Source organism: Vigna unguiculata, chromosome 5 (assembly GCF_037176805.1).
Source record: "Vigna unguiculata cultivar grain cowpea cultivar isolate G323 ecotype 2 chromosome 5, ASM3717680v1, whole genome shotgun sequence".
In the NCBI taxonomy this organism is placed as follows: domain Eukaryota; kingdom Viridiplantae; phylum Streptophyta; class Magnoliopsida; order Fabales; family Fabaceae; genus Vigna; species Vigna unguiculata.
In genome coordinates this window covers 542,387-562,169 of record NC_140796.1, presented here as the reverse complement: position 1 = coordinate 562,169, position 19,783 = coordinate 542,387, and the positions used below count along the sequence as shown (strand labels likewise).

Genomic DNA, 19,783 nt, shown 5'->3' with positions numbered 1-19,783 from the left:
CTGAACTCAACTAAAACTAAACATCCACGTTGTGTTCTAGAAATGGTGGAAGGTTTTTTTGAGAAAACAGTGGTAGAAGAATTAGCGAATAAATTCTGTTGAATTTGGAAGAAGAATAAGCAGCGAGGTTGATCGGTAACAAAAACATTGGCATATGTAACCACTAAACGAAAACTGTAGTCTTGATGAGTTGCAGTTTAGTATATATATAAAATGAAAGAGATCCACATCAAATAAAATTCCCACTATATATATAGGTTGAGTCACGCATCAAATTCCCATCAAATACCCATAACTTCATCTCATTTCTGAACCCAACAACAACAACATATCCTCGTATATTACCATTAGCATTAACCATTACCACCATGGCTATGGTGGTCCTCACACCCCTTTTGCTCATACTCCCTTTTCTCCTACTTAAACTCCTCTACGACAACCTCTCATGCTACTGGTTCACCCCTCTACGCATAAAAAAGATCATGGAGATGCAAGGTGTCCGTGGCCCCAAACCTAGTTCCTTCACCGGCAACATCCTAGACATGGCTTCCCTTGTCTCCAAAACAACCTCCCAAGACATGAAAACCATAAGCCACGACATTGTTGGTCGTCTTCTCCCACATTTCTTGCTTTGGTCTAGCCAATTTGGTATGTTAATGTTACGTACATAAACATAAACATAAACATGTATGTGAATGAACTGAACATAATAATACTAATCAAACTCTTCTCTGTTATGTGATTAATTAAGGTAATAAAACCGGTGATTTGCGTGTGTAGGAAAGAGGTTTCTGTATTGGAATGGAACAGAACCGAGGCTGTGTCTCACCGAGACCGAATTGATCAAAGAGTTCCTTTCAAAATACAGTACGGTATCTGGGAAATCCTGGCAGCAAAGACAGGGTTCAAAGAATTTCATTGGGCAAGGACTGTTGATGGCAAATGGTGAAGATTGGTACCACCAACGTCACATCGTTGCCCCTGCATTCATGGGAGACAGACTTAAGGTATCGATTCTTTGTAAAAAAATTTTACTGTTTTCGAGTCTACCCTTTTCATCTTTTTCAAATTCTGTGGTATCATGGATTGTCTCTTTGTTTCTTCGGGGAGTACTAATGGTTACAAATGGTTGGTGTCGAAAAAAAATCTCTAGAGCTATGCTGGGCACATGGTGGAATGCACTAAGGAGATGCTCCAATCGCTGAAAATTGCGTTGGAGTGTGGCCAAACCGAGGTGGAGATTGGTCACTACATGACTAAACTCACTGCAGATATTATCTCTAGGACCGAGTTTGGTACGAGTTATCAGAAAGGGAAGAAAATATTCCACCTCCTGACACTGCTGCAGAGTCGTTGTGCTCAAGCAAGTCGTCATCTTTGCTTTCCCGGAAGCAGGTTTGGGACTTCACAAACTCTTTTCTAAGCCACCCTTTTGATTTCTCTTCACAAAAACTCGTCAAAAAGTTCAGAAAAGTTATAACAAAAAAAAAAAAAGAAAAAAGCACGTTTGAAAACGTGAAAACTGTAAAAATTTGTGCTATTCTAATTCTGTGTGAGATGAAAATGTGAGTGTTAAAACACCTCAGTGGAGTGGAGTGGAGTGGATTGGATTGGATTGGATTCCTTGCTCTTTTTATCCTGAAGCATGTGAATAATGTAACATTTTTATTTGGTATTTGTTATTCCATGGTTTGCATTATGGTTGTGTCGGTCTTATTCCATATTTATTGTTTTATCTGAGAGCATTTGTCTGTCCCTGTCCCCTACCCTTTTTGGTTTAGGTTTTTCCCAAGCAAGTATAACAGAGAGATAAAGTGTTTGAAGATGGAGGTGGAGACTCTGCTGATGGAGATCATACAAAGCAGAAAAGACTGTGTGGAGATTGGAAGAAGCAACTCTTATGGGAATGATTTGTTGGGGATGCTCCTCAACGAGATGCAGAAGAAAAAAGGGAATGGAAACAGCATCAATCTGCAGCTAGTGATGGATCAATGCAAAACATTTTTCTTTGCCGGACACGAAACCACTGCACTTTTACTCACTTGGACAGTTATGTTACTCGCCAGCAACACATCATGGCAGGACAAAGTCCGAGAAGAGGTTAAAAATGTCTGCAATGGTGAAATCCCTTCTTTGGATCAACTCTCCAAACTCACTCTTGTAAGTACCAAATTCACTTTTTCTTCACCACAAACTTTTCGTACATTTCTTTTTTCCATTTATAAAATTGAAAAAATAAAACTTTCTTTAAAGTTTAAACCTTTGAGGAAGGTTAGAAAACCCTTTTTTTGATTTCACAAAAAGAGAGGAGGCTTGTTCTAGGCTACTTTTAGGGGATCGGAGGTTGGTCAAATTTGTATCTTGAATAAATTTTTATTTTCTTTTTTTAATTAATTTGAATTTTATACAATTTCACTTATAGTGGTGTCAAGTATTGCTTTTTATAGAGCCTACACAAATGTTGCTTTTAAAACCCAGCACGAGCCAGTTTTAGGAAAAGTTTAATGGGGTGGTCCATACAATTTAGTAAAATGAAAAGAAAAAAGAAATTGTAGATAAAAAATTAGTTTTGTGAACATGTTGAGCCCGCAGTTTCTTGGCCAAAAGGCTAATTAATATAAACTTGTTAGGCTTTTGAGTTATTATTAGCACGACGATGAGAAGGGACAGCTAAGAAATATTTTAGTGTAAGAAAAATATATGTGCATAAAGAAAGAAACAAAAAATAATTTATACAAACATCACCTTTGCACCCGTGCGCCGGTAGTTGCAGTTATTTTAAACAATATTTATAATAATGCTTATCTTTCTCTTTAGAGTGTCCAAAGAGCGCAAAAAGTTTGAAGCTATTCATTCATTTTCTGAATAACGATACGGCAATACTTTTTTGAGCCAAGCGAATGCTCACAATTTCAATCCCTGTGACTTTTTCCTTTGTATTTTTGTTCAAAAAGAGACAAGGAACAAAAAGGAATATAAGTTGACCCTACTCAACCCACTTGAAAATTTTTGAAGAAAATTTTGTTTGATGATCTAAAATGGTCAAAGATTGTTGTAAATTTTAAACTTAACTAAAGTTGTTAATTGATAATTGAATTTTGTTCAGTTGCACATGGTGATCAACGAATCACTGAGGTTGTATCCTCCGGCATCGGTGCTTCCGAGGATGGTGTTTGAAGACATAGTACTAGGTGACCTTTACATTCCTAAGGGCTTGTCGATTTGGATTCCGGTGTTGGCCATTCATCACAGTGAAAAGCTATGGGGCAAAGATGCAAACGAGTTCAACCCAGAGAGGTTCAGTTCGAAGTCATTTGTTCCTGGTCGTTTTCTACCGTTTGCTTCTGGGCCCAGAAATTGCGTGGGACAAGCCTTCGCATTAATGGAAGCTAAGATGATATTAGCCATGTTGATTTCCCGGTTCAGCTTCACCATTTCTGAAAATTACCGTCATGCCCCTGTGGTTGTTCTCACCATCAAGCCCAAATATGGGGTTCAGGTTTGTTTGAAGCCCTTGGAGGCATGAGGGATCGTCCATTGTGGAGAGAGTTTTCAGAGTTGAAAGAGAGTTTTTGTCTTTTTATGGTGCGGAATATATAATATATATAATATAATATATATTTGTATAACAATGGTCATCTTGATGATCTTGATGAGCATTCTTGTAATTTTTTATTTCGACTTTTTTTACAACCATCGGGAGATAGAGATGAAATAATGATTGCAAGGATTAGGATATGTAAATTAAAAACTTTAATGAAACAACACGTATTTATCTCTTCATCGTGCTTCAATTGAGTTTGTAGATCAATCCCCCCACTCACACATGCAACACCATAGACAAACAAATTGGAGCAACTGTTCAGATAAACTTTCTAAATCAATACTATTCACCAGCGATTTGAGTAAAAATCAATAAAATAAAAATGTCTATAAATTAGTTGGGTTAAGAAAAATGAGATGATTTAGATGAAGTTGTTAGAAGTGGGCTTAAGTCTAACTCAATCCCACAAAACCGACTTGTAAGGTGAATTATACATACAGAATGTCCAATAAAATTCGTTATGATAAATTTTAATTTAGCTCTGATACTATGTTATAAGTAAATTTAAGTCTAATTCAATCTCACAAAACTGATTTATAAGATGAGATTTGCATGTAGTTATAATGTGAATTTTCCTTATTCTAATCTACGTGAGACTTCTAATAGAAGTGATGGCTATTTTGGTGAATGAAAAATAAGGCAAGTTGTGTTGTGTGTGAGAGAGAGAGAAAGAAAGGTAGGGTCGGTATCTCCATTTTTTGTTTTGTGAAGTATCTTATCATCTGCTTCCACCAGGCCTCGATTCTGCTTCTTCCACTACTTCCTTTTTATCATTCTTTTATTGCAACCATCATTTGTGAACAATTTTTATATCTACGCACCATGCAAAAACGTTTTTATTTGGGTTTCACTTTTAAGATTCAATTTATTGTCTTCGTGCGTGGCAATGATTCATATAGTTGAATTCGGTTTTATGAGCATCAACACTTACCAGTTTCCAATTCTCAAACCCAAACCCACTTAGCCCAACAACATCTCTTCTCAAATACTACAAACAATTTCATCTTTTACTCTTCATTTTCATCTTCTTTAAATAATCTTCCATCAAATACAACAACTCCATTACTATGCCATTTATCAAATGCTTCTTCCTTTCTCTCATCAAAATATGCTTGCATTATAATGATTCATACATAGATCAAGTAGAAAAAAAAAATTATTTTGATAACACATATAAAAATAAATTACTTGAGTTTATTGAATTTCTTAAAATTTATATTATAAATATACCAATTTTGCGTTGATTAATCATTATAAACTCGTTAGGAACTATGACATTAAAGCTTAAAAATAATGCGCACCACCATCACTAATAGTGAATAGAGAAAAGTATATTAAATGCTTTCCTATGTAAACCATAAAATGTCTTCTAAGAAATTCAATATGGTAAACTATTTCTTGTATTAAAGATTAAACAAAATAACATATTTTTGTTTATTCTTTTATAAAAATCTTAAAAAAATAAAATAAAAATAATAATTGTGCTTAAGTTATTTTTCTACCTTACTCTATTAAAAAAATATAACAAATGTATTATCTCATTTGATCAATGATGGATCATTATAACGATTATATCAACTAACACCCTTTTGAACAAAAATGTATTTCAATCAGGTGTTAGGAGTTTAGATATGAGTTTATATCTCAAATTGAGTAAAAATGATAAAGTTAAGTATTATAAGGACAAAAACTTATAAATTTATTGTCTAAAATTTTTGAGTTGGAAGGTGATGTCAATCTCTTTAATTATGTATAAGTTGAACTCACGTTTTATTGTTGTTATGTATCCCAGATGACCCTCTCTTGCGAAATCCATCAATATCTCAAAGCCGAAGATTTATCTTAGTGACCGGTTCAAACAAGTACAATATAATTTCAGTATCAAAATTTTTCCTGATAATGATTCAAGCAAGCGTGTCCGTTTCATGAAAGGCAATACAAGTAAGGCACAATCCCTTATACGTAAGTTACAATCCCTTATACGTAAGTTATACTTGTATCACATTAATATTGTTTTTTTTCAGTGATCTCATCTAAAAAGGTTGAAACACCTCAAGCATTCTACGATTAATATATTATTCATTATTGATAAAAAAAATACCACTTTGTATCTAAATTATATAATGTGGTGGGGATTATCATAATTAAATTTGTTAGTATCAAATAATTCTAAGATGGCAACCTCAAAAGCAAGCAATTAAGACCACTTTAATTAATATCCTGGACTTTGAGAGTGCAAGAACTATAAGAGTCGGCAACTTCTATACCAACGAAAAATAAGTTTTTTATTTTGTACATTTCGACACTAATATCTCAAGTGTCTTTTTATTACAATAATTTTTAAATCCGGTGATAATCTTTTTATAAAACAACAGAAGATATGCAAATATTATAAACAAACTCAAATGTATCTTCCACTTTGACTCAAAGTGGTGGTTATTTAAGTCGGAACTATCTCAATCAAAGCTTATTATTTTTTTCTTGGTAACTCTAAAACTTTTAGACAAAATGCTGCGATTATATGTGGAACATATTCAAGCAAAATGTGTTGAAGGAAAAAGAGAATGATGCGACAGTTAAGGAAAAAAAAATCAGAAAAATGATTAAATGCAGAAGGGAGGTGCTTGATATCTAGTTATCAAGTTACTTTAATGATATAAGGTGCAATGTTTTTTAATAGAAAATTATATAATGTGCGAGAAGCATTTGTGACCCTTTAATTAGTTATTTAATATAGATATGTTGTTTGACTGATGCAGGTGAAAATCCCAGCAAAATCCCACTGAGCAATGTAGTAGAGTTGGAAGATTATGATTATAAGATTGATGATCTTCTTTGAGTTTCGGGCACATTTAGGGCAATATCTTTGATTAGTGTTGTAAAATCAGTATAAAGTGGTTGATTATGCTTTAATAATTGTACGCATGATGAAATATTGGTGAATCATGATTACGTGAATGATCATCTTCATAATGCTGCGCGCCACTGCTATATAGCCCACCTTTTAGGCTTCCTGTGACCGTCAACATTCATCTAAGAAACAACATTCATCTAAGAAACAACATTCATGTCTATTTTTCATATCTTGATTATTCTATATCTCATGTCGAGAATGTCCAAAAAAATTGATTAGGACAGACCGTAATCTCACCTAATACCATGTTAAAAGTGGATTTTAAGTTTAACTCAACCTCACAAAATCAACTTGTAAAAAAAGGATTACACTCACTTATATATTGTGAATTGACTTTGTCTCTAGTCGATGGGAGACTTTCAACAATATATAGAGTTATATTTTTGTAAAGTTAAATTAGACTTAAAGTTCACTGTTAATCATAGTAATCATGAGTTACAAATTATTCCGATAAAATTTGTTGTTTGTTAAACTTATTGTCTCATACTTGACAAATCAAAGGTTAAATAAGTTTTTTGTTCAGAAATTATTTTAAGAAATTGTTTGATATCTAAAATAAATATTTTGTTCTACATTTTATAAAAGTAATGTAAATATCCTTTCGAGAAAATGGCAGGTGGTTACCATACTACAAATGGTGTTTTTCAATTGACTATAATATAACCTTTACTAGTCATTTGTTAAGAATAATGTAGTATATGAATAAAAATAATTTACTTTACACCCCATATTTGTGAAAATAAATTGATCTTAAACTTATTTTTTAATAATTAACAACAAAAAGATGAAGATACTAAATAGATATCAGTTGTGAGTATTGTTAACCCTAAGAGTTTGCATACCTAACATTTTATATGTGGTGGGTATTTTTCTATAAGTGAATATTACTGTGCAAACTTAGTGAGTTGATATGATATTTAAGGAATGTGGTGAATGGAAAGAATTAAAAAAAAAAAAGTGTTACCTAAAATGCACTATATATAAAAAGAAGTGAACTGAGTTTAACGCATTTACTTTTAGAAGCTTTGAAATTGAATTGAAGTTAATGATTAAAACTTGTGACTTTGAAGAAGAATCAGAAGCATAACTTCATTGGAAAATCATGGCTTCCCTTGTTCCTTATTAGTATGCATCTCCATTAATGATGTTGAAATGAAAAGTAAGCTTTTTCTCGATTACCAAAAGAATTTTCATGTTGCTCATCACATCACACTTTCAGATACATCCCAGTTTCAGGTCAATTGAACGGTAGTGGAATGCTTCCAAATCTTCAATCTTTTAAATTATACATAAATATATCACTCAATATAATTGAGTACATACCCATAATGCTCTCAAATAACATTAATCTTCTTGCATTATAATAATTTTTAAAGAAAGTCATCATCAGTCGTGAGACTTCCAACATATCCCTAGGATAAGTTCTAATCCGATTCTAATATCATGTTAGTAGTGGGTTTAAAGCCTAACTCAATCCTACAAAACCGATTTGTAAGGTGAGAATTACACCCACTTATATATTGTGAATTAGCTTTATCTCTAGTCGATGTGAGACTTCCATGTTGTCAGTTTTTTATACTATCAAATGATCATATATATATATATATATATATAAATTATTTTTAGTGGTTTTTAATCATATGAATACATTTTACCTAAGTTAATTTATTATGTTGCCACTCATTCTGTAACAGTGAGTGTGTGTACTATGCGTTCAAAAATCTTGCTAAAGAAATTAAAATAATATATCCTGCAGAAGAATTAAAATACTGTATTGCATGCATTTCCAATCAAAGGCATGCTTTATGCTTTCAGAAATTATTGAAGCCAGAATCCTTCTCCACACTAAGTATGTGAAACCATATCTTTTGGTTGCTACTCCATTTTTTTAAAATTTATTTGTTATTCTAGAATGGTACTTTTCTTATAAATATTGTTTATTTTATTTTGTTTATTAATCTTTTTGTTTAGTTTTAATCTCAATTGATGTATTAGTTTTTATTGTTCTTATATATGTTATGAATAATTTCGTTATGTGTGGATGATGAGAGATTTCATTCATAATCAAAATTTAATTATTCTTTTTTAAAATATGATATTGGAAGTTTATCACCGTAAATAATAATTTTTGGCTATAGTAGCCTTCTCTATGTCATACGTTTAATTTGATTGTTTTAAATATTCAAACTAATACTCATAAAAACTAAATATCAAAATTTGAATATTATTGAAAACTGATTTTTTTTTTCAGAAGTGGTACGTAAAAGATACTTTGAAATAATACTTAGTTTTTCCATTGGTAATAATATCGTGGAGAACCTTCCCATCACTATGACGAAGACATTTCGTCGCGCTGTCCAAACACCATAAATTTACGAGAATCTTGTATATGTAATATATTTTTTACTCTTTCAATTAGGTTATTATCACAAATATATAGAGAAAAATAAAAATCTTAATAATAATTCTTCAAGTCTAATTATTGGTATGTGTCGTTTCACCAGAAAAAAAAGAGACAAGTACTTGTAGCACTCCATTTTGTTTCGGTAGAGCATTGGTTGAGGTAGTAACTTGTGTATCAAGTGTTTTTCATAGACAATGTTCGTAGTTGTGTTTTAGGTAATTGAATAATTTTTAAGAATGTTCAAAGAATTTTAATATAATAATTAATAAATTGCAAAATTTCAAGTAAAACGGACAAATGAGATTAAGGCTTATTTAGTTTTTTTGTGATCAATAGTTTAATTGATTTAGTGATAAAAAATATGAATATTTTAAAACAAAGGAGGTGCTGAAAATTTATTATTCTTTTGAGTGCCGATCATTGCATGTTGTTTGGATGGAATTTCAGATGTAACTAAAACTTTAAAAAAATATAAAAAAAAACTTTTTTTTTTTTAATTTAGAAGTTCTTGGCATATACAAAATCTTTTCACATTTTATTTGGTTGACTTCATCTTCATCATTATCTCCATCATCTCTGAGATACGTATATATAGAAAACTGGTTAGCCAAGAAATCTTCAAAATGGAATCATCAAGAAGTTAAAGCTCCCATTAATTTCTTCTTTTTCTTTTTTCTAAATCAGTCAAACAAAAAAATCTAAGAACATGCTTCATAGTTCTTGTTTGGCTTCCTCAATCCCGAAATCTGATGATGCTCCCAAAGCTCTGTCAAATTTACGAACCAAATTTATATTGCAACATTGACTCTATCTCCACGTTCATATCATAATGTTAATATTAAAATTTATATTATTTTCGATTCAAAATCTCAAAATCTCAAGAAAGTGAATTTATGTTTATTTTTATATAACACTCAATTATTTTATTAATATTAGACTTAAACTCACACTTGAATCTCTAACGGTTAAGTATCACTTTCAGATATGATTGTTATTATGATCGGATATCATCTTCGCCATTGATGTTAGGGTTGGTAGCAAAAGTTTGGCATATGAAGTGGGAGTGAGTGCAATGTGAGCATGAAAGGGAAATTGGTAGAATTTTGAGGTGCCATATACCCTACAATGGAAAAAGGGTTACTGAAACTTCATTGTCGGTAAAAAGAACGATGAATATGTGGTTTTGTTGATTACAGATAGGAGCATATATAATCTCTCTATAAGAGCCCTTTCTCAATTCTCCTCATGCAAGCTTTCCGCTTTTTAGGGTCAAATGTTGAATATTGGTGCATCTTGATCGGATCCGTTGACTTTTTATGCCACACCATACCTTTCATGGGGCACATATGCATAATGCTTGACCTAAAAAAGAGGTCAGTGATGGAGACACATGTAACAACTCCAGTGTTGGAAATTGGACACAAAATTCAAATGTTTATTAGTAATTTGATTCGATCACAGTCAATTAGTCCAATTTCTCAAAAAAAAAATACTAAATTGAGTATTTGTTTTGTGAAAAAAAAAAGAGATTAAATATGTTTTTGTCCTTCAAATTAAGTGAAATTTAAAATTAGTCTCTCTTCAAAATTTTTGACTAATTTAGTCATTCATATCTAGAAATACGTGAATTTAGCTCTTTTAACCAAATATTGTTAAGTTTATCTGACGTTTCAAGCGCATTTCATGATAATATTTGGATTGTTTACACCGTTTGACACATTTTCGCTTTAATGTTAACTCAAATATTATCATAAAATACGTTTAAAATGTCAAATCAACTTAACAAAATTTGATAAGAATGACTAAATCCACACATTTTTAAAAATGAATGACTAAATTGGTATAAAATTTTGAAGAGAGACTAATTCAAAAATTCACTGAAACTTAAAGGATCAAAAACATATTTAACCAAAAAAAATTAATATGAACTCTTATTTTAAATGGACATTAATATCGTTTGAAAGTATCATGTCTTAAAATTTAGATTTACAGTATATTAATATCTGAATCATATTTTGTTTAAAAAATATTATATGTCAAAATCATAGAAAATTTAAAATAAAATATAATTTAAATTTTGACAGATAACACTTTTAAATCATATTAACGTTAGAAGAGATCACATTAAGGCCCTGTTCTTTTGAGGGGATGTACTGTTCAAGAGAATTGGAGAGGAAGGCATGGAGAGTGATTACCTTGTTCTTTTTGGGATGATGCAAGGGAATGACGGGGATGGATTAGAGGGATGGCTAAAAAATTTCATCCTTCTACTATGGAAGAGATTAGAAGGTGATGGATACAAAATTACCATTTTATCCTCGTCATATTTATTTTTTACCTCTTATTCTCGTAATTTTTTGACACGTGTTCACACAGTGTTGTCTTCTTTCTTATTTCTTCACATAAATTTATCTTTTAATTTTAGTTTTAATTTATTAATAAAAATAAATAAAATTTTATTATTAACAAACATCTAAAAATCTTAAAGTTAAAAATATATAAACAATATATAATTCTATAAAATTTGAAAAAAAGAAAAAAATTTATTAAAAAATGTTACCTATATTTTTAATAGAAATTAAATAAATTATTCTAAATGATTTATATAGCATTTTATATTACTTTTAATATTAGAGATATTTTGGTAATCTCATTTTTTTATCTATTAATTTTTTTTAATATGTCACATCACTCAATTCAATCACAAACTTTCACTCTCTAATCTACTCTAAAATCATCTGCTAATTTCTTAAGAAGAACAACATCAACTTCATCGTCTAATCCTTTCCATCTCTTTCTCTCCCTCTCTTTCTAATTCTTCCTCTCAAAATATCAGAGACTAAATTTTTATGACATTATTTATTATATTTTCATAAGTTGTGTGATTTGCTTCCCCTTTTGCCTGGTGTTAGGGTTGGGAATGGAGATGCATATGGAATGCCTTGAATCTGTTAAGCAGTAAGTAGTGTGTGTTTGGTAGGCATTAATGGGTACAGAATCTGTAGAGTTGACTGATTTGTTTATACTGTAACATTTGCTCTCACAAACCCTCATTGTCTCTGTCAAACTTTAGCTACTGTGTCTTCATAAACAAAAAAACTCATAGGTTTTGTTGCTATTTGAATCATGAGGATGCATTCACATTTATCAAAACAAATAAAACATATAATAGATTAAAATGAAATGGAGTCAAGTTAAAATTTTCGTTTGATTATTTACATTATTTCATCTCATCTCAGAAAGGTGAAAGAAATTCTCTGAAGTTAATGAACATTAATAATTAATCAATAATTAAAAAAAGAAAATTTACACTGCAAAAGATAATAATCAGCTTTTTTTTCACCACATAATAAAAAAAAAAATTAATTCAAATAATGTCTACTTTTATCGACTTAAATAGTAAAACATAACTCTATTATATTTTCTTTTTCTTTTTCATGTTCTCCTCAATGTATAATTCATGATGATGAGTTTTATTTTTAGAGTGATAAACAAGTACTATTAAGAATGCAAAGAGACGGGGCAAGATATTTTAAGATTTACAATACTCTGCAACTTGCATATCTATTTTTTTTTTTCTTTCCATGGTTGGAAAAGAAAAATAACAAAACTGTGCATTGAATAATAACGCATCACTTACGCTTATGATATCGGATTTTAAGCGATTTGTTTTTGAATTAACCTGGGTTATGGTCATGGTTGATCCTGATACTGTTGGAGGGTACAAGTATGGTAATGGAAATAACACTATAACACCATTCTTTCGTGCTTATTACTTTGCACTTTCTAAAACCAAATTCGAATCTTACACTCTCTCAATCATTCTACACTTTCTGGAAAATTAAATCCAACACGTTTTCAGTAAATAGCTTCTACGTTTACATTACTAACTGAAAAATAAAAATTACCAATAAGATAACATGTCATAATTATCGTATTTGAGATATTGTCCGTATTGAAATCTGAATTTCGTTACAGTTTGTTCTTAAGATATCTTTAAAGATAAAAGGAAGAAGACGTATTCGAACTATTTTTTGAGTTCTACTTTTAAACGATGTAAAATTATTGGATGTACCGGAACAATACAGTTATAAAGCAATCAGAAATCATCGATGTCCAATCCAACAAAAAACCTCTGAAGCTTGTGATGTTTATGTTAATGAAGCAAAGGAGGCAAGTTGTGTAGACATTTATAGTTGGAGCACTGAGATTGGAGAAATGACAGATGAGAAAAAATGGCGATGGGATGAGTAGCATTTGATAATATTATGAGTGAATTGACAAGGCACTTACTTTGTGACCACCCCACCTCAATACATATAAATACATATCCTTCTTTGGATAAATCGCAGAAAATTTGTATTACGTTATATGTGATATCTGATAAGACAAACAAGAAAATTTGTGATCACACTTGTCAACAGTTATTGCCACCATTTTCCCTTAAAGTGGCCAAAGTGGATCAGCACTTCACTGTTCAAGATGAGAGCAAGACTTCACACAGATTCTTCACCTTCTGCAAGATGGAGCCAATTGAATTTTCAAAGATCGTATTTCTCTCTCTCGGAAGTTTCTAATCGAATAAAATAAATAAATTACTAGAATTATATATAAATCTTATCTCGCAAGATAATTTTGTAGAGTTAGTAAAAGTTTAACATCGACTAGAATTAAATAAAATTTTGTAGAGTTAAGTTAAATTTAAAATTTAGATTTAAAATTTACAGTTAAATATGCTTGTAGAGTCTAAATTTGAATACAAAATTTAGAATTTGTTTTTGTCACAAAATTTATTACATTTTAATCCCAAATTTTAAAAATAAATAGATATAATCCTTTTAATTTAACTGTATTAAACAAATTTTATGTGTTAAACAGTGTTATGTGCCTACATTCGAATTTAAACATGTTAAACCATGTAAACACTTAAAACAATAATTCGAAACTTGGTTTGAGATGTTAAAAAAGTATAAATTATTTGGACCAGGAGAACTCTATCTACTTATTTTTAAAGTTTGGAAACAAACTAAATCAAAATTTGAAAAAAATAATCAATTTCGTATCAAAATTTAAAGAATAAAAATATCTTTATCTCTACAATTTATTTCTTAACTTAATAATAATAATTAAGGATGACAAAATTATTTGTATTCTCAGATAAAATTTACAACAGATAATTAATATCAGTAAATATTTACTATCCACAAATATTTTAATACGTATAAACAGGTGAAAATATATATCTGTACCCGTAGAAATCAATTTCTTTAATCAGCTTACAAGTAAAACTTAACTTAATTATATTTTATTATTTTATTAAGTTAAATTTAAATAAAATTAAAATTAAAAAATAATTTTTATTTTATTAAATTTAATTTAATGAAAATTAAAAAAGTTATATTTAATTTAATTTAAATCTTTGTATAATTTTATTTAAATTTAATTTTAAAAATTTATAAAATATTTTTTAAAATATTCGTGAGTATCATAATATATGAATATGAGTAAATTTAAAATGTACAGTAAACATTCCGATATGATATCATCTGTTTGAAGAGGTACCAAAGATGATAAAGAATTGAATTTGTCTGAACACAGTACCAAAGATCGTACTTCTCACTCTCTCTTCCTCCAACAACTGTGTTGTCAATCAACTCACACCATTCTCCATAACATATTCCTAAGGATAAGAACTTTTGTTTTGCACCAACTAACTCATTTTCAGTATTTCTTTTTCCAAACTTTCGTTTTTTTTAACAACCGTTGATGCCAATTTTTATACTTTTCCGTTTAAAGTTTACACAAAATGTCGTGAACTATAGCAGACAAGTCTTATCGTCACCTCAATTTGTTTTCACATCATCTTTATTCAATGTGATTTTCAAATTCACTTTTTTCTCAAACTATAATCAAATATCATCTCTCCAAATGTATAACAACCTTAAATTACAGTCAAAACATTAATAAATGACTTTTAATTCTAAAAATAACTTTAATTCTTTTTTTTTTTTCATTTCAGACTTGCTATTATTACCCAAAGGATTTTAGGTTTTTATTCATTTGGATAATCTCACCAACTAATATAACTTAATTCAATCCAAATAGATTGGATTGAATTTTTTTTATTATTATGTCAAATTTGATCCAACCCATAATCTAATATAAGTTCAGTATATGAAAAATCTTCATTACATAATTTAGTCCGATCAAAATTATTAAATAATTCAACTTCATTTTTATATTAACTAAGTGTATACTTTTAAAATATTAAATTTGTCTATTCTTGTAATATAGTTTATTTTAAAAGAATGTATTCTAAAAGGTCTTTAAAAATATTTTTAAATTACAAATTTTAACAAAAACAAAAGTAACTCAGTTAATCAAATTCAATTTTGGTTAAAGGTAAGTTGAGTTATATTATAAAAAATAGATGACAAAAATAACTCAACCCAGAGTCATGGATTGTTGGTCCAAATCCAATCCTACATTTACGTACCTTAAAAGAAATAATTTAGTTCCCATGAATAATAAAAAGAAAAGGAGAAAAAAATTAGCTCATTTAGCTTTTATTTACATAGAAAAATATTAAATAGTTTCATATTTTATTTTCATATATTTATTTACATTTTTTAGCTTATCTATCTTTCAAGAAATATATAAATTTTATACAAATTTGATGTGATTTCTCATATTTTACTTTAATAATATAATATTAGATTAGATCACTATAAATCACATTTAGTTATAGTTTATCTTGGTCTCACGGTGATTTATGATGATCTAATATAAACCATAAATAAATGATTTATGGTGATCTAATATAATATTACATTATTAAAGTAAAATTTTAATAGTTATTATTAGTTAAATTTAATAAACTATTGGGAGGCATGGGAATAGCGGTACTGTACCAAAAAAAGTTATAACCACCTTAATATGGTTCATTGTAAAAGCCCAAAAGAGTTGAATGGCGCTACTGCACCCCCATAATTTGAAACTGCACTCCCTTGAGTGTTGAAATGACTAATTTATCCTTATTTTTTTTACTTTTTTTTTTTGTTTTTTTCTTCTTCCTATACTAGTCGTGCGTCCTTCTGCAAGTTCGTGAATATAGTTCCATTCCTTACGTATTTTAGATTTTATATTGTACCTGTTTTAGATTTTAGATTGTAAAATTTAGAATACAAAATATATATCCCAAATATACAATTTAAAATACAATATATAATATAAAATTAAATTTCAAATCATACGCTCTAAGATATAAAAATATTATGTAATTCAGAACTGAAACTGAAAGCCCTGAATGATAGGATAAATTTGGAAATTTGAAAGTTATGAAATGGAGGTTGAAATTGCGAGGGTACACTAAGAAAGGCCCCTTTCATCTCCTTCAATTAATTGAGCATGGGACTACATGGGCCCATTACCTACCCGACAGAGACTGACCGGATTGATTCTTTGGGCTCATCCTTACTTCGTACCATCGTAAAAACTATGAAATCATAAGAAGAAAAAAAGAAACCGTACCTCATAGTTTTGACACTGATTAATTCATAAAGACATTAATGATTTATGATAGTGGAAACAGAAAAAATAAAAAAATGGGAATTTGATTTATATGATAAAATTTAATAAATAACTCAGAGACTTATTAAGGCTTTCTATGACTGTGTGCGGTTGTACCCATGTCAATAACTCGTGCATATTTAAGCCCAATAATCAAACAAGTCATGGCTTTATTACCCATCACCCTGATTTTTATTTTCCGAATTTGGGCTTTGAACTCTGAAGATGCTGTAAATTAAAACAAAAATTAATGTTTGTTACGTATTATTACTTAATTCCATTCTCTCTCATTTTCAGGTTTCTCTACTGCTACGATATTTTTCTTTTTTAATGTTTAAAATATGTTGAAAAAGCATTGAACATTGTAAATTCTTGAAGAATAGAATAATTGAATCTAATTATGACAGAATTACTGTCTTTTCAGTTCTGAAATATAAGGTATTTTAAACTTCTTTCTGTAAATGCACCTTTTTCATAATCTACTTAACAGTTGTCATTCATGTTTGAGTTTGTACTGCATCGCATTCACAACCGAAAAAAAAGGGTTAAAAATAACCCAATTACAAAAAAAAAAAAGATTATTAAAAGAAGAAAAAAAAACAACAAAAGGGTTCTGATCTCTTGTATCAAAGACATACATAAAGCCGATGGAATCAAAACTGAGCCGAGAGACGAGTCGCTCAAGCCGAGCATTCAAGCCCCAGCTCCATCTTGCACGACCCACTCTCGGCCGAGCCGCTAAAATCCTTCAACTCGATCCTTCTCTTCTTCACTGGAACCACGTGCTGCGCACGTGAAACCGGTTCGAACCCAAGCGTAAGCTCCAAACCAACATCATCGGTTCGTTGCACGATCTTGGGGTTTGAATCCGGTTCATCTCGGAAGAGGATCGAAGTCTCCGCCGTCTCCACCGACACCATGCTCTCGCTCTCCACCGCATTCGCCGCCTCAGACTGGTGGCTCAGCGACGATTCGTGACTTCCAGACCGATTCAACGCCTCTTCGGTCCACTCGCATGTCATCAAACCCGGTTCAGAAGAACCCAATTCGGTTCCCTTGCTACCGTTGTTTTCGTTGGTGGTGGATATGGGCTTGGCGTTGACAACCGGACGCCGGACCCGAGACCGAGTCTTGACTCGCTGCTGCTGAGTTTCGTTCGACGCGGCGGAGTTCTCATCTCTCGACACGTGGCGTATGTCGTATGCCTTGAGGGGTGGGCCCCGCCCGCTAGCCGCCGCTTCAGACGTGATCGGTGTGATCGGCGCGCCTTTCAAGACGTTTTCCACGGCGGCTTGACACAGCTGCCAGCTCCCCGACCACAACAGACCAACTGAACCGTAAATCGGGTTCACTATCCGACCGCATGCCTCGTACAACAACGAACGAAAGATCGCTGCAAAAATCAAACAAAACACATCAGCTCAGTAAATTTAAATTCCATGCATACAAACAAAATCAATTCACAAGATGATCGGTGCCGGAATTTACAAGCTTTTATTTATCCGACACTGATCCCACTACTCAGATTCTGGGAAAATGACACAAACCTGGACGAAGATGTTCTGGGCCTGCGTTAACGAGATTCATGAGCCCAGCACGACCGTAGAACTTTGCGAGAAACACAGTAGCATTGGCTTGGGATTCTGGGCTTTTGATCCACTGTAAACAGGGTCTGATGCTGCAATTCTCACTGCAACCTTTTCTCAGGACTCGACACCCATTGCAGCTCATCCGCATTTTCGAACACCCAATTGAGAATCTTGGAGACTGGAGAAGAAAGAAGAAAAATTGAAGAGACTTTTTTTTGTGGGAGAGAAAGAGGAGATTGTGATCATAGAACTGAGCAAAAGGAGGATATATATTTGTTGGGGGTTAAGGAGAGAGAAAGAGGGAAAGAGAGAGAGAGAGAGAGAAAGATTTTTCAGGTACTGGGTTGTGGAGAACGCAGTTGTTTCTGAAGAATTGTTTTATAGTATTAGTAGTAGTTTATTTAACAATTATTACAACACCAACACACACAAAGGCAAACCATGGTTTCCACGTTCAAAGAGGTTGGAGTTCGAGGAAGTAAACAGCTAGTTTTAGCACACTCTCAGGGAGAACGCGTGCATTCAACTCCCAATCATAAGGACACTCATCCCTTTGTTATTGGGACATAGATGACGTGGGATAACCCTTAAATGCCACAGACTCGGAGGTGTCTGCCACAACTTGCACTGCACGGTTGTCCTAAATTTGCTTCCTCCGAAACCACCCTTTAAAGGGTGTAATATTACGGAATCTGCCACCGCGATGTGAGAAAGAGGAAAAAGGTGAAAGAGAAAGAGGGAATGAAGAAAAAGCATGCAAATGGGTACAAAAATTGAGGATAGAAGAGCGAGGCGCGTGGCGATCACGATCAGGTGACAGAGTGCGGTCGAATCGCCACATATTGTGGAGTGAGGATCCATCCACCAACACTCTCTCTCTCTCTCTCTTCAAAGAGCGGTTTTTGAATGAAAATTAAAAAAGAAAAACAGGGAAAAAGCTCCTGGTTTTCTGGAATGGGATGGAAAGCGGTTTTTTTGAAAACCGGATACTGGTTTCCGGTTTTGGTCTTATGACTGTGGGCGCGGTTGATGAAAGGGAAAAGCATTAAAGCCAATGGTTTTGAAGATGAGATGGGCGTGTGGGGCGTCGCGTTTGGTTCTAATCCAAAGTTTACCAAAATTTAAATCACCAAAAAAACTATCTTATTAAATCAAAATCAACGTGCATTTGTTCCTTCTCTCAAAAAAACATTTTATCTATCTTCTAATCTAACTAACTAACTTCACTTCTCCCATATTTTTTAAATCGCACCCATTATTATTAAATTCATCAATAATATTTATTCAAAATGCTCCAACTACTGATGAAACCCATATCAATAAAATATACCTTTGCTCATCTAACTATTTAAAGTGTTTCCGACATCTCGCTATCATTGTTCCTTTTTCATTACATTTTATAACTAAAATGAAATTTTACTCATTAAAGTTATTGTTCAAAAATAATCTGTTTCATATAAACATGGACTGAATTCTATGGGAATGATAAAACAATACTTTTACTTCAAATTCATTTGGTTGAAATAAAAATAACAATTCAATTACGCATAAAATAATATCAGAGAAATACAATATCATAGTTCAATAATACTAGAAATTACAAATGACACATTAAGATTTTAATATTTAAAACACACAAAAAATATATTTCATAATACTTTAATTTGAGTATGACAAGTTTTTTTATGTTTCCCCCCTAACAA

At 31.4% G+C, this 19,783-nt stretch overlaps 2 protein-coding genes across 2 annotated transcripts; one reads left to right on the top strand and one right to left on the bottom strand.

Moving 5' to 3' along the window:
- The first annotated feature begins 271 nt into the window (after positions 1-271).
- On the top strand, positions 272-3,783 carry LOC114183687 (cytokinin hydroxylase-like). The gene is made up of 5 exons (XM_028070798.2): positions 272-648; positions 781-1,007; positions 1,154-1,395; positions 1,782-2,160; positions 3,107-3,783. The coding sequence occupies exons 1-5, from the start codon at positions 369-371 to the stop codon at positions 3,524-3,526; spliced, it is 1,548 nt and encodes a 515-aa protein (XP_027926599.1). The 5' UTR covers positions 272-368; the 3' UTR covers positions 3,527-3,783.
- A 13,176-nt stretch (positions 3,784-16,959) lies between these two features.
- Positions 16,960-18,445, bottom strand: LOC114186153 (LOB domain-containing protein 41-like). The gene is made up of 2 exons (XM_028074182.2): positions 18,039-18,445; positions 16,960-17,884 (listed from the first exon to the last, which is right to left on the bottom strand). The coding sequence occupies exons 1-2, from the start codon at positions 18,226-18,228 to the stop codon at positions 17,172-17,174; spliced, it is 903 nt and encodes a 300-aa protein (XP_027929983.1). The 5' UTR covers positions 18,229-18,445; the 3' UTR covers positions 16,960-17,171.
- Between the last annotated feature and the right edge of the window lie 1,338 nt (positions 18,446-19,783).